Source organism: Amia ocellicauda, chromosome 6 (genome assembly GCF_036373705.1).
Source record: "Amia ocellicauda isolate fAmiCal2 chromosome 6, fAmiCal2.hap1, whole genome shotgun sequence".
In the NCBI taxonomy this organism is placed as follows: Eukaryota; Metazoa; Chordata; class Actinopteri; order Amiiformes; family Amiidae; genus Amia; species Amia ocellicauda.
Genome location: NC_089855.1, coordinates 47175006 through 47187184, shown reverse-complemented (window position 1 = coordinate 47187184; position 12179 = coordinate 47175006). Strand labels below are relative to the sequence as shown.

Below are 12179 nucleotides of genomic sequence, written 5' to 3'. Positions count from 1 at the left end.
CTCTCTCTCTCTCTCTCTCTCTCTCTCTCTCTCTCTCTCACCTGAACCAGAAACTCGCTGCCACAGCTCAACCTGTACCTCTGTTGCCCGAATCGGAACCAGAAACCAACTGTGCCTGTGGCCTGTGCCCACCTGATCAGTGGAGTTTTACAGCTGGACAATTGACTAAGTCGACTGAATACGAAAGTGTCAGTCATTTAAATAGCTATTGAGTCTTAAGAAACTCTACCCATGGAAATGAACAGGGCCCTGCTTTCCTCAAAGACTTTGTCTTCAAATAAGTACGGTGAGAGACCCTGCTTGCCAAGAAGATTTTGTGCACAACCTTGGAGCCTTCAAACCAGTGGAAAATCTGTTTGGAAAAGACTCTACATTCGAGAAACCCCAACTTCCAGGTGCATCGACTGAGTGGAAGTTCTTGGACAAAGCCGAACCGGACTGCCTTTGTTCCAAACCACACGGACCTCGTGCCGTGTGCTGTTATCTGAGCCCGAAGCCAGAGAGGCCTCTCTGCGACGAAGTTCACATAAGTTTAACAGTTTGGAGTTTGTGATTCATGACATTTAAGAAATCAATTAGAAATGTTAATCTGTGATTCATAACTCTAGAATGTGTAATATCATTTAGTTTTGCTTAAATATAAATGTGTGTTGCATTAAACTGTTTTGTTGATAATTTTAGAAATAAAATCTGTCAACGCCGAGAAATATCTTCTCATTCCTGTTTAACTGTTTAGTCTGAAATTGGCACAAGTTAATAGACATTAGATTATTGGTGGCCCTGCCTATCCTTAATCATTGAATAATAATCACTTAAGGGAAATTGTGGTAACAAGTAATGATAGGATCTTTCTCGGCACCCAAACGTAAATGAGACTGATATATATATAACGAGAAGTTACCTGACATAAATACTAACCTGCGTAGTTATTTAATGTCTGACTAACAATACTAATGAGAGACTCACCTTCGTCTAACTAACCGGTATTGTAGTCAATGTGTTTATAACCTTTTTTGTTTAACGATTTGTGTGTTATCATATGTGATCCCATGGTCTTTGATTTGTTGATCTAGAGTTGAATTTTAATTAGTTTTTCCCTTTTGTATGATTGGTGTAGTGCTATATTTATTCTTTGTTTTTAATAAATTTGACAATTTATATCTTTGGAATTGGTGTCTGCGTCCAATTATTACAGAAATTGAGTTCTACAAGATTCCAGGATTCGTGATGAGGTGATACTATAAATTCACTTCTTTAATAGAAATGTATAAGTGTACCTTACGCTACACAATATTTCTTTTTGTAGGGGAGTGTGTGATAGATAGATAAAATGCACATTATGCCATTAACAGTATATGCATATGCTTTATGTTACTACACAGTAACTTCAGTGTTTGGTGGGAATTAATGCTGTTTTCTTAAAAATATAATTTTCTATGGGTGGTATGGTGGTGCAGTGGTTAGTGCCTCAGAGCTCCAGGGGTTCCGCGTTTGAGTCCTGGCTCGGGGTGCCTGTCTGTGTGGAGTCTGCATGTTCTCCCCGTGTCCATGTGGGTTGTCTCCGGGTGCTCTGGTTTCCTCCCACCATCCATAGACATGCAGGTTAGGTTGCTTGGCCATGCCAAATTGCCCTGTAGGTATGTGTGTCCTGGGTGAATTCCTGCCTTGTGCCCTATGACTGCCGGGATCAGCTCCACCTTCCCCGCAGCACTCACCATGATAAGTGGTTTCGAAGATGGATGGATAATTTTCCTATATCATTTATTGACTGGTAGAGACTAATCCACTTCGATTGATTAGTTACGCCTGCAAGTATGCAGTAGGGGGCACTCTCATGGTTTTCCCTCATTCACGATAAAGCCTTTGTTGATTCCTTGTGCTGAGTCTTGTTCTCACAATCATCTCCCCTTTCAGGTATTTTATCATTTGCTAACTGTTTATTAAGGTACTAAAACCTAGCAGAGCTGTTGTAAAATATTTATTGTGATGTTTGCAGTAAATGTGTAGAATTTTTGTTAAGTTGCTTTAGACTTATGAATATAAGAGGAGAAGCTAGTCTTTGCACCAAGGTGCCATATTTACCATAAATGCCATGAGGTCCAGCCATGTTACATTACTGTAATAAAGCGTGCTGCTTTGTGGCCTTTGTTTGATGCTGGCAGAGATGGGTGTTGTTTACATGTATATTTATAATAGTAAGGCAATGAGATGTTATAGGAGAAGTGTAAATAGTGTAAAGGTGCAAATGTGTTGATGTAGTTAGTAGATTTGTTGTGTGTGTCTTTAGTTTGTGTATTATTGTAAATATTTCCTGGTGGTGTGCACATCTCAAGGGCGTGTGCTGTGCTGTGTATAGTTTGTATTGTATATTTTCTATGTTTTGTTGCATTAATTTCCAATAAAGCCTTTGTTGAGGAAACACTGTGCTGAGTCTTGTTCTCACAATCATCTCCCCTTTCAGGGATACAACACCAACCTCCCCCCATTTTGGATGCACCTCCTTATCCCTCTGTGGTCTGGAGAACAAGTGCAACACTAGTCTGCTAATGGGAGTCTGCTGCAGAGCATGAAGCTGAATGAAGCGAGGCACATATTCTTTCCAAAAAATATTATAAATATGCAGGTTACATTTTTGCTCATAGATTATTGTCAATTTACAAATATAAAAAGCAATAGTAATAGCACTTCACTAGCTTGATCATTTTTGGAATATGTGCCTTTTTATTTTGGACAATGAGAATCTTTAATCCTCATTCAAATCCTCATTTAATCTTAATTGTATATAGTGGAACACCGGGCCAATGCATGTCACAACATTAACATTAAGTGCATCATACAATGAATACAGCATTTAAATGTTGCAGTATTGCTACTGTGTAGTAAAATGCATAAATCACATTTCATTCCAAATTAAGGATTATAATGCTAAAGTTAATTTAAAAACCCCATTAAAATCACAGTCTACCCCCAAAACAAAGTCCCACAGATTTTTCCATTGCCCTGCTGTTACACACCAGAAGTAGAAGTTTGTTCATTTGGCTGCATTACTAACCCTCCCATATTGTTTTGTGTTTTGTTTTCACTTGCACTCAATCATTACCAATGCACCCTTGTCAACGTATATTTAATTAATATCTACTGCTCTTAGATTTTGTAAAATAAACAAACCTGGTAGATTAATATACATTGTGTGGCACGTTTTTAAAATATATCAATCTACCGTGATTATGAGTGTGCACAAATGTACTCTACAGATCAAAGGCTTTCTTTATTTTTGAGAATTTACAGCTTTTTGCCAGCTTTATGAAGTTATGTGTTATGTGTTGAAGATGAATGATTGTGGCCATTTCTCCATTTGATACATCGATTTCCACCGTTTAACAAACACGTCCATTGCTGACACAATGAATCACAACAGCACAGACGTACACTTGCTGTCATCCTCCTCCCGGTCCCACAGCGCCGCACCGCAGGATTAACATCATACCAATAACATCTCGTCGGTGCAGTCCAAGTGTTCGCAGTTCTGCGCGGATCTGCGCAGCTCCACCAATGGCAGCGGAGGATTCTGCAGTTCTGTGCATAACTGCGAAAACCTGCGCACATGAACCCGAGCTAAATATGGAAAGGAGAGACTTTATAATAATACATAATTTGATACAGGAAGGAAAATAGTTAAATGAATGACACCTTAGTAGCATACAGCTGATAAACAGATCTAATACACTAGATTATTATGTCAGACGGTTTATCATTATTACTACACTTTATGTTAAAATGTGAAATCAGTCTAATTAAAAATGCTCAAAAATATTCCCATTCCACTCTGCAATCACACTAATTCTTATAAGAGTGTGTTGCATCCATGTTTAGGTATAATCCTGCTCCGCACAACCCTGGTCCTGCAAAGCCACTTCAGTGTTCTGGTGTCTGTTTTATCCAAACCCTTTATCTACTTCATTATTTCAGTTATTGGGCTGATTTAGTCAAGGTTAGCATGTGTGTAAAGTACTCACTGATGGATGATTCAGGGAGAATATATAGTGGCTCACCAGGAACGGGTTTGGCCACCACTGGTATAGACAAAGGCCCTACTATCCAATTTACTGTCACTTTAGATTTGAATTAAAATACAGCTACATGCAGAATAGGGGCAAATTGATTTAGATTTTGCCCATATTTTTGATTTAAAAAAATCAACTATTTAAAGCTTCAATATTTGTGTATTAGTCCATTAGTGTATTAGCATGTGGGCCAGCGACAGGAGATTTGTTTTGATGGGTATCGTCTCAAGGCATAGCTGATTGATCAATAGTTTCGTAATCAGATGCCCTTTAAATGGAGACTGGCTGTAATCCAGATGTCACCTCAGTCCTGTGATTGTGTAATAATGAGATATTATGATGAAAACAGCGCAGACAGACTCTTCCCTCACTGAACCAAGGCTCCCTGCTATGATTGTTACTGGTAAATGTAAACTTTAAGTTAGCTGGAATCATTGGAAAAGCTTCCCACATGGAATCGACAGATTTCAAATATAATGTAAAACTTGTGTTTTCTTTTTCTCTTTTACAAGAATGATCACCAGCTGTCTCCTGGAATTCTGACTGATCAATTATCAGATATACACAGTTTTTCTACTTGCAGTCACATATTCCTGTCTGTTGCAATGGTTAGTTTAACTTTATTCCAATGAGCCTTTCTTTGACCTTGGTGAAAAAAACAAGAAGTAAACTGTGAGCAACCCTGGCACTGTGCCTATCAGTGCTCCCAGTGTTGCTCCCTTTGCTCCTTCTCCAACTGAGAAACCTATTGCCGCTCCTATCACTAACCCCAGCAGTGTCACCGATGCACATATTTTCCATCTTCTCCTTCTATCTGCTGCTCTCTCTCGCTGTAAGTCATAGTGGTTGATGCGGTTTCTGGAAAACATGTCCTCCACTTTCTCTAACAGCCCCCTGACCTGAGTGCAGTCGCTCTTCTCTCTGTTGTTGACGAGCTGATACCTGTTCCCACATTTCCTGACAAGTTGCTGCAGGTTCTCATCCTGTTTGATGAACTGATCTATGTTTGTATTTCTCAGTTCGTCTCCGTGTGTGAAGAGAAGCACAGTGTACTGACTGACTCTGTCACTGAGCAGCTCCTGCAGGGTCTCCACTGCGCTCCTCTCTTGCTGTGTCAGTCGGCCCAGCTGTAGGACCAGCAGGAAGGCGTGGGGTCCAGGGCCACACAGACTCACTGCTCTCTCCAGCTCTGCTCTCAGCTGCTGCTCAGAAAGCTCAGTGTTGAACAGGCCGGGGGTGTCCACCACAGTGACCCATCTCCCACACACGTCTGCTGCTCCGCTCTCACTCCTCAGGGTCAGTGAACGGGAGCTGAGCCCTGATCTAAACGCCTCTCTGCCCAGGATGGTGTTTCCTGCTGCGCTCTTCCCCACTCCACTGAGGCCCAGCAGCACCAGCCTCATGAGTTGTGTATATGATCTGTCTGAAAACAAGCCAGGGACACTTATTGTTTCTCCTACTGATTCCTTCAAGTATTTATTGATTCTGCTGCAAAAATGCAGCTTCATTATTCATAATCACAAATTAACTCTTTCTTCAGTGGTTACCGAACATGAGGGCACACCATAAAATATGTGGTGACTGATTCAGGGTGTTTTGTCATATTTTTAGGAATGTAAAATAAAAAATGAATCATAATACTTTCAACACTTTATAGGTAAAGTATGAACACCATCAACATGCAGTGTAATGACAGATGTGTTGATCTTGAGTGAGGGGTCAGAGATGTCCAAATAAGCATCTTGTTCAGTGAGTGGTTGGAGAACCCTGTCCAACAGTAATGCAACAAATTTAGCAATGAGAGAAACCAGCCAGTATCAGTAGTACATCCCTGTGAAACAACACGGAAGATTTCAACAGGATTTGTAGTTTAACTGTATTGGTAATGATCAAAAAGGATTGTACGATCTGCTATAATGTCAAGGTGTGGATATAGGAGCAATTAACTAATTTCTTATTGCAAGTCTTCCCATGTGATTCCACAGTCCAACTGTGTCAAAGGCTGCTGTTGCCATCAGATTGGTCTTCTTCATTACACACTTATAACATACAACAAAAATTGTATTTTGAATGCCACGTTCAATTCTTTAACAAAAAAAAACATGTTAAAATGAAACTACAAGAAAACATAAGATTACTCAACATTTTTAAATATTCAGAAGACATTAATGCATTTAATTTTCACAAATAAGTAAATCAGCTGTTGTTATTAAGCACAGTAACAAGTAATGGAACATAATATTTTTTCCATAAAGCCCTTTCTGTCAGATTTCAGTGCTGGGGCTCCACTCACTCACTGTACTCTGCATTTCTCTGCTGCAGATTTTAATCTGTCTTTATTTGCTGCTGCCAATAATATTACTGCTCCTGCTGCTGCTCCTGTTGCTGCTCCTGCTGCTGCTCCTGCTACTATTCCTGCAGGTCCAAGTACGGCTCCCACTGCAGCCCCTGTTTCTACTCCTGCCATTGCTGCTGCTGCCAGCCCTGCTCCTCCTGCTACTCTGGCCCCTACTGCCCCTGCAGCTGCGCCTATTCCTAAGCTGTGCAGGAAATATTTTATAAATGAATTATCTCTCTCTGCTTGTTCTCCGGCTCGTCTCTCCTCTTCTCTCCAGAGCTCCCTCTTCTTTCTCTGCAGTTCTTCATCCTGGTATCTATTCCCCAGTTCCTCCTCCTTGCTCCTTATCTCTCCCTCTCTCTCCCTCAGGATCCTCTGCTGCTCCTCTCTGATGGCTCTCTCAGCCTGTGGGTAGAGGTCGTTGGTGAAGCAGCCCTGGTTCACCAGCACCATGCGATTGATCTTCTCCAGCAGCTCTGAGACCTGAGCCTGATTGTTTGTGTCTCTGTTGTTGAAGACGTGGTACTGGCCGCCACAGGTCTGGATAAAGTTCTGGAGATTCTTTTCACAGTTTCCAATATAATCATTTACAGATTGACCCTCCAAGTCGTCCCCCCGTGTGAACAGCACCATGGTGTAGCCAGAGGCTCTCTCTCCAAAGGCCTCCTGGATCAGCCTCACTGTGTCTCTCTCCTCCTGAGTGAATCTTCCCAGTTGGAGCACCATCAGGAACACATGGGGCCCCGGGGAGGTCAGGGAGATGCAGGCCAGGATCTCTCGAATGATCTCCTTGTTAGAGAGCTCTGTGTCATACAGGCCTGGAGTGTCGATCACAGCAACACGTCTCCCAGCCACCTCACCACACTGTTTCTCACAGAGCGTTGTCACTGAGGAGGAGCAGAGCTGAGATTTAAATGCCTCTCGCCCCAGGATGGTGTTTCCTGCTGCGCTCTTCCCCACTCCAGTCTTCCCCACCAGCAGAATCCTCAGCTCAGAGTCCTGTCCTGCTGAAGAACAGGTAGACTGGTGTTACTATGCGGTTGTTGTCTGTCTCCGGTGTTGCATGGAAACAGTCACAGCACAGTGGATCAGTGCTCTGCTATTAACTGTCTGCTCAGTTCTGACCCTCACTGCGTTACAGGAGCAGAGTCTTCAGTTTCCCCTCTCAGGAGATTTCCAGTCTCTCTCTGCGTTTGCTCTGGCAGTGAGAGCAGTCAGGACTGCAGCAGGCTGCACAGCTGAAGGAGTTCATATGAATTGGATAAGAAGTAATCTTTTCCATGGCTGTTTATGAAGATTCAGTATTACAAATCCATCCCTATTGGTCTCAAATGAAAGCTATATTTCCTTCTCCAACAGGAGTTCAGTATAAAGTCAACCATCAAATCTCAGATTATATCTACTCCTCCAAATGAAGCCCCTGTGCATTACTGTGGCCTTTAAACAAACATCTTGGGAGCTTTCCTTCTGATATGTTTGTCTTATAGGCTTTCTACATGGTGTGTCTATTTCAGTGAATGTATAGGAATCTATCAGAAAAAGCTTTTTGATATGAAACGGATTAATTGCAGATTCTATAGCTGAATTGTAATGCTTGGTTTATGCGGGAATGAATAGTGTGCATAATTCAAAATAAGCAATTTTAATGAAAGAATGTGTAACATATATAACAAGGATGAGTTTGTTTAACTTTTCATAAGTTGCCAATAATGAGCAGTTTCTTTTAAATGCAGTTATTTTGCTTGTGTCACGTTTATTTTCAGTAATATAATTGAATGATATTAGTTTCCTATTTTTGTCAAAATAAATGATTATCTGTGACTTGACCACATCTTCCCTCTAAAACGAATCTTAAAAGAGAAACCAATTGACTATGAGTTTTCAGTTCAACTATTTATTTAGTTTGACTGAAAAACCAAAGCATTTCCAAATGCTCTTACAAGCTGAATCTCGCTGCCTCGCTGTGTGTAAAGTTATTTGGACAGCAGGTCTGTGATCCTGCTCTAGCTGTGAGCTGGTATAGCAGTGGACCGCTACCACTGTCATGTGACATGAATTGCATCCTGCACCCTGAGAGACATACTGTTGATTTTGTCATGGTAGAGCCTACTGTTGTCCTGCATTTAGCTGCGCCAGTATGTAATAACTACTCCCGTGTTACACGGAGTGTGCCTGGTCTGTTCCTGCACCAAGCGATGTGTACAGTTATTATGACAGCACAGCGGAGCTGGCCACTCTGTACTGTTCAGTTGAGCGAGATTGCTCCTGTGCTGTGCAGAGGCGGCGTGAATGTCCTGCTGCCCACATTGTATTTACTGTTGTGCTCAGCTGTGGCTACTCCAGTGTCTGACTAGCCAGCGGTATTATCCTGAATAACAGTGGATCTGTGGCACCACTCCTGCAGGATCAGGGGTCTACTGCCACGTTACTGCGCGGAGGCAGCACAAGTTGTTGATTACCCTGTTCCAGATGTTGAACAAGTAGATTATGGCCTCGCTCCTAGCTGCACTAATAGATCAACTGGCCTTGCTATTGTAAGTGCAGGGTGTAAGAGTTGACCTGATCTGTAGCCCCACTTTGTATATGCTGATTGTAGACAGTTTCCAGTAAGAGCGTGACTATGGTCCTCGCTCCTGGGCAGCCCAGGCATGGCCCAACAGGGCCTCTGTGGCTCCTGTCAGGAGTTGTGTTGACGAGGCCCCCTAGCAGTACACTTCGGGGAAGGCTCCCTTATCAGCTAGCTGCCTCCTCCCTTGCGACGGTTTTATTATACAGTAACCCCTCCCCCTTGGCCAGTGCTTCCGACTTGAAGATAATGATAGACTGCGAATGCAGCTCCAGTTATCTGATAAAGGAAGCACTGCCCAAGGGTTGCAAAGTCACGTGGGAGTCCTGGCTCCCAGCAAAATAGGACGAACCAGCGCTAACGTCACCTTTTATGCAAACAGGAAGTGGAAGGGATCTGTTTGTGTGACGTGCACAGGGGCCAATGGCAGCTTTGACAGAGTGACGTTTTCGGTCAGGTTTCTACGGATCTATGGATGTGCACAGAAACCCCTCCCCCTTGGGCATTACCCCCCAAATGAAGCCCCTGTGCATTACTGTGGCCTTTAAACAAACATGCCTGTGTCATGTGTTAAAGTTGAGGTCTGCTGTGTGAAGTCCCTATCAGCAGCTGGTCATTGTGTGCAGCTGTCCCAGTGCCAATTAGGCACTTAGCAAAGTTCAAAGTTCAGTCCATCCCAAGAGGAAAAAGAATGGCAAAATCCTGAAGTCAAAACGCGGACAAATGAATTACCATATTACTACAATCCCATGATTTTGCTAAGGTTAGGAGTAGAAATACAATAACAGTGTAACCAAGACTGTTAAGAGTGAATAATAATAATAATGTAATAATAATTACAATAATAATAATAATAATAATAATAATAATAATAATATAATGCATCATGCAGTCTGATCTCCTCCTCTAATATAAAGTGAGTGATGCTCTGTGCTGAACACACTGGCACAGCAGGCTGACAGCACTGTACCCTGTCTACCCCAGCAGATACTGGGGACGGCCATTCTCTCTGTCAGCAGCAGCGACGGCTCACACTGGGTTCTGTACCTGCTGTTCTTATAGAGCCCCCCTGGTCTCTGCCAGGATCTGTCATAGCAGAGAAGAACCCAGTACAGGCCCAATGAACTCGGCTTCCTCAGTCAGCTGGTTTACAGGCAGAGCACATGCTCAGTCATGCAGTCAACACCACTGATCTGCTCCTGCTCTGTTAATGGAGCCCTGTCTCAGATTTAATGGCACTTGATACGATTGAAATTAGCAGTATGGCCTCCTGAGCAGTAATTATAGCTACAGGACTCAGGTCACAAAAATACATTCAATGGAGGGAAGTGAGTCTGGAGGAGAGGCTGTGGGTGTAAACACAGGCATTGTTCAGCTGTGGTCCTCTGGAGGCCACGTTGCTGTTCTTCCCAATCCTGTAAATCACATGACTATCAGGAAGCTGTATTAGATAAGCCTGTGTCTCTTAAGCACCCAGCGCAGTTCTCATGTCCCCCACAAAACTGCTTCTGCCTCACGGGGACCAGGGCACCCCTATATTTCACTTTAGCCCTCATCCTCCCTTCCTTCCTATCTCTGCTCACCTGCCCGTTATTCCTGCATGCAGTTAACCTCTGACCACAATCCCACCATTAAGAGTTTATTGCAACTACCTCTCAAATTATAAACATCCTGGCACCACATACACTACCGGTCAAAAGTTTTAGAACACCCCCATTTTTCCAGTTTTTATTGAAATTGAAACTGCCAGGGGTTAAAAAGAAAAGTTTAGTTTACCAAAAACTGAAACATCATGTACATTTCAGAGTTATATACTGTGTTCCTGCACCCTCTTAAGCATTATTTGGCAGTGTTACACGCAGCTCCTGTGCATAGAAGTGACACTGTATTCCTACAATGCGTGCATCATTTGAAAGCTCATTGTCTTGGCTATTGTTTCATTCTCAAACACATCCGATTTACAGTTTCTGTGTCGCCTGCCGTCATTCAGAGCCCGGGGGGTTAACGCGCAGTCTGCTCTGGGGGGTCTCATTCAGATGGGCACAGATCACTCAGGTTCGATCGGATTTCTTTGCAAATAGGTTAGATCCTGTACAAAACATATGCTTTTACTGAAGTCTGTGAGGAAATGTGATCTAACCCTCAACTCTGAACAGAGACATGATACATTTGGGAGAACGAGTTACTTAAGTACACAGTTATGAAGACAACTGAGAATTTGTACTTTGTTGAATAATCACAACAGAACTGTACTGGGTAACAAGTAAAGAAAGAAATACAAAAATGTGACCCCAAGAGGACTCTTCTGTGAGAACTTGTTTTTACTACTGAAGAAATGTTTATGAAATAGTAGAAAGCCAGCTTACCCAGTACTGAGTGTTGTTTAGACATCCCTGCAGTGCGCAGTGTTGATCAGCCCAGGTTGCAGTGTGTCTGCTGTCTGTCAGTGTCTCCCACAGTGTTAGTGTTTCAGTTAAAGCCCCGTCTCTCTTTATATCTCACACTGGGACATCCCTGGACACAACCCCTGACACACTCACCCAATCACAGCACTGGATTTGTACAGAGGGCAGCTGATCACACTCAATAGGAGTTACAACTCTTTTTGTTTTCTAATTTCTTGGAACTCAAGGGGGACACGTTTTCTCTTCCTGAAGGTTTCGGTTTCCCCTATCCAGTCTGTACTCAGTGGTCGGCCTGCCCTGTGTAAACAATGATTGTGAGCGGGGTGATTTGTCCCCGAGACAGTTCCTGTCTGCAGCCATACATCCCCATGGCAACTCATCCCCATGAGAACGCATCCTGGAGACAGAAACCCCTTCCAGACTGCAGGGCCACCTGGTGCCCGTGTCCCCTGCCACACCAGAGCTGACAGACAGATAGACAGACAGACAAATAGATCGATGTACAGTACATAGATTGTTAGTGAAAAACAGAGATGGCTAGACAGACATACTGACAGAGACAGATAAGTAGATAGACAGACCGAGACAGAGAGACAGATAGATGGACAGACAGACAGACATACCTAGGCAAACATACTGACAGAGCGAGACAGATAAATACGGTGATTATTATGATTATTACTAAAGGGCGTCCTCGGCCTCATGACACTGTTGAAACGTTGTACCTCAGAACCCGTCCTCCCACAGGAACAGTGTTATAAATGGGGAACTGGTTCCAGAGACCAGAGTACCCTGTTCTCACCACA

General features: G+C 42.9%; 1 protein-coding gene across 2 annotated transcripts; it reads right to left on the bottom strand.

Annotated features, from left to right (window-relative positions):
- Nucleotides 1–2755: 2755 nt before the first annotated feature.
- LOC136751597 (GTPase IMAP family member 7-like) lies at nucleotides 2756–11425 on the bottom strand. Of its 2 annotated transcripts, none has more exons than XR_010817032.1 (2): nucleotides 11335–11425; nucleotides 2756–5487 (listed from the first exon to the last, which is right to left on the bottom strand). XR_010817032.1 is itself a non-coding variant. In XM_066707323.1 (2 exons), exons 1-2 carry the CDS (start codon nucleotides 11357–11359, stop codon nucleotides 6358–6360), a joined length of 1074 nt encoding a protein of 357 aa, XP_066563420.1. In that variant the 5' UTR covers nucleotides 11360–11415; the 3' UTR covers nucleotides 5497–6357. The 2 variants fall into 2 exon arrangements, 1 of the variants encoding a protein (XP_066563420.1); XM_066707323.1 differs by lacking the exon at nucleotides 2756–5487 and adding an exon at nucleotides 5497–7406 and having other exon boundaries at nucleotides 11335–11415.
- Between the last annotated feature and the right edge of the window lie 754 nt (nucleotides 11426–12179).

Coding starts and splice junctions, on each gene's coding strand:
- LOC136751597 (XM_066707323.1), bottom strand. CDS start 11,359: ATGTCTAAACAACACTCAGTACTGG. Junction 7,407..11,334: donor TAAACAACACTCAGTACTGG/GTAAGCTGGCTT, acceptor GTTCTTCAGCAG/GACAGGACTCTGAGCTGAGG.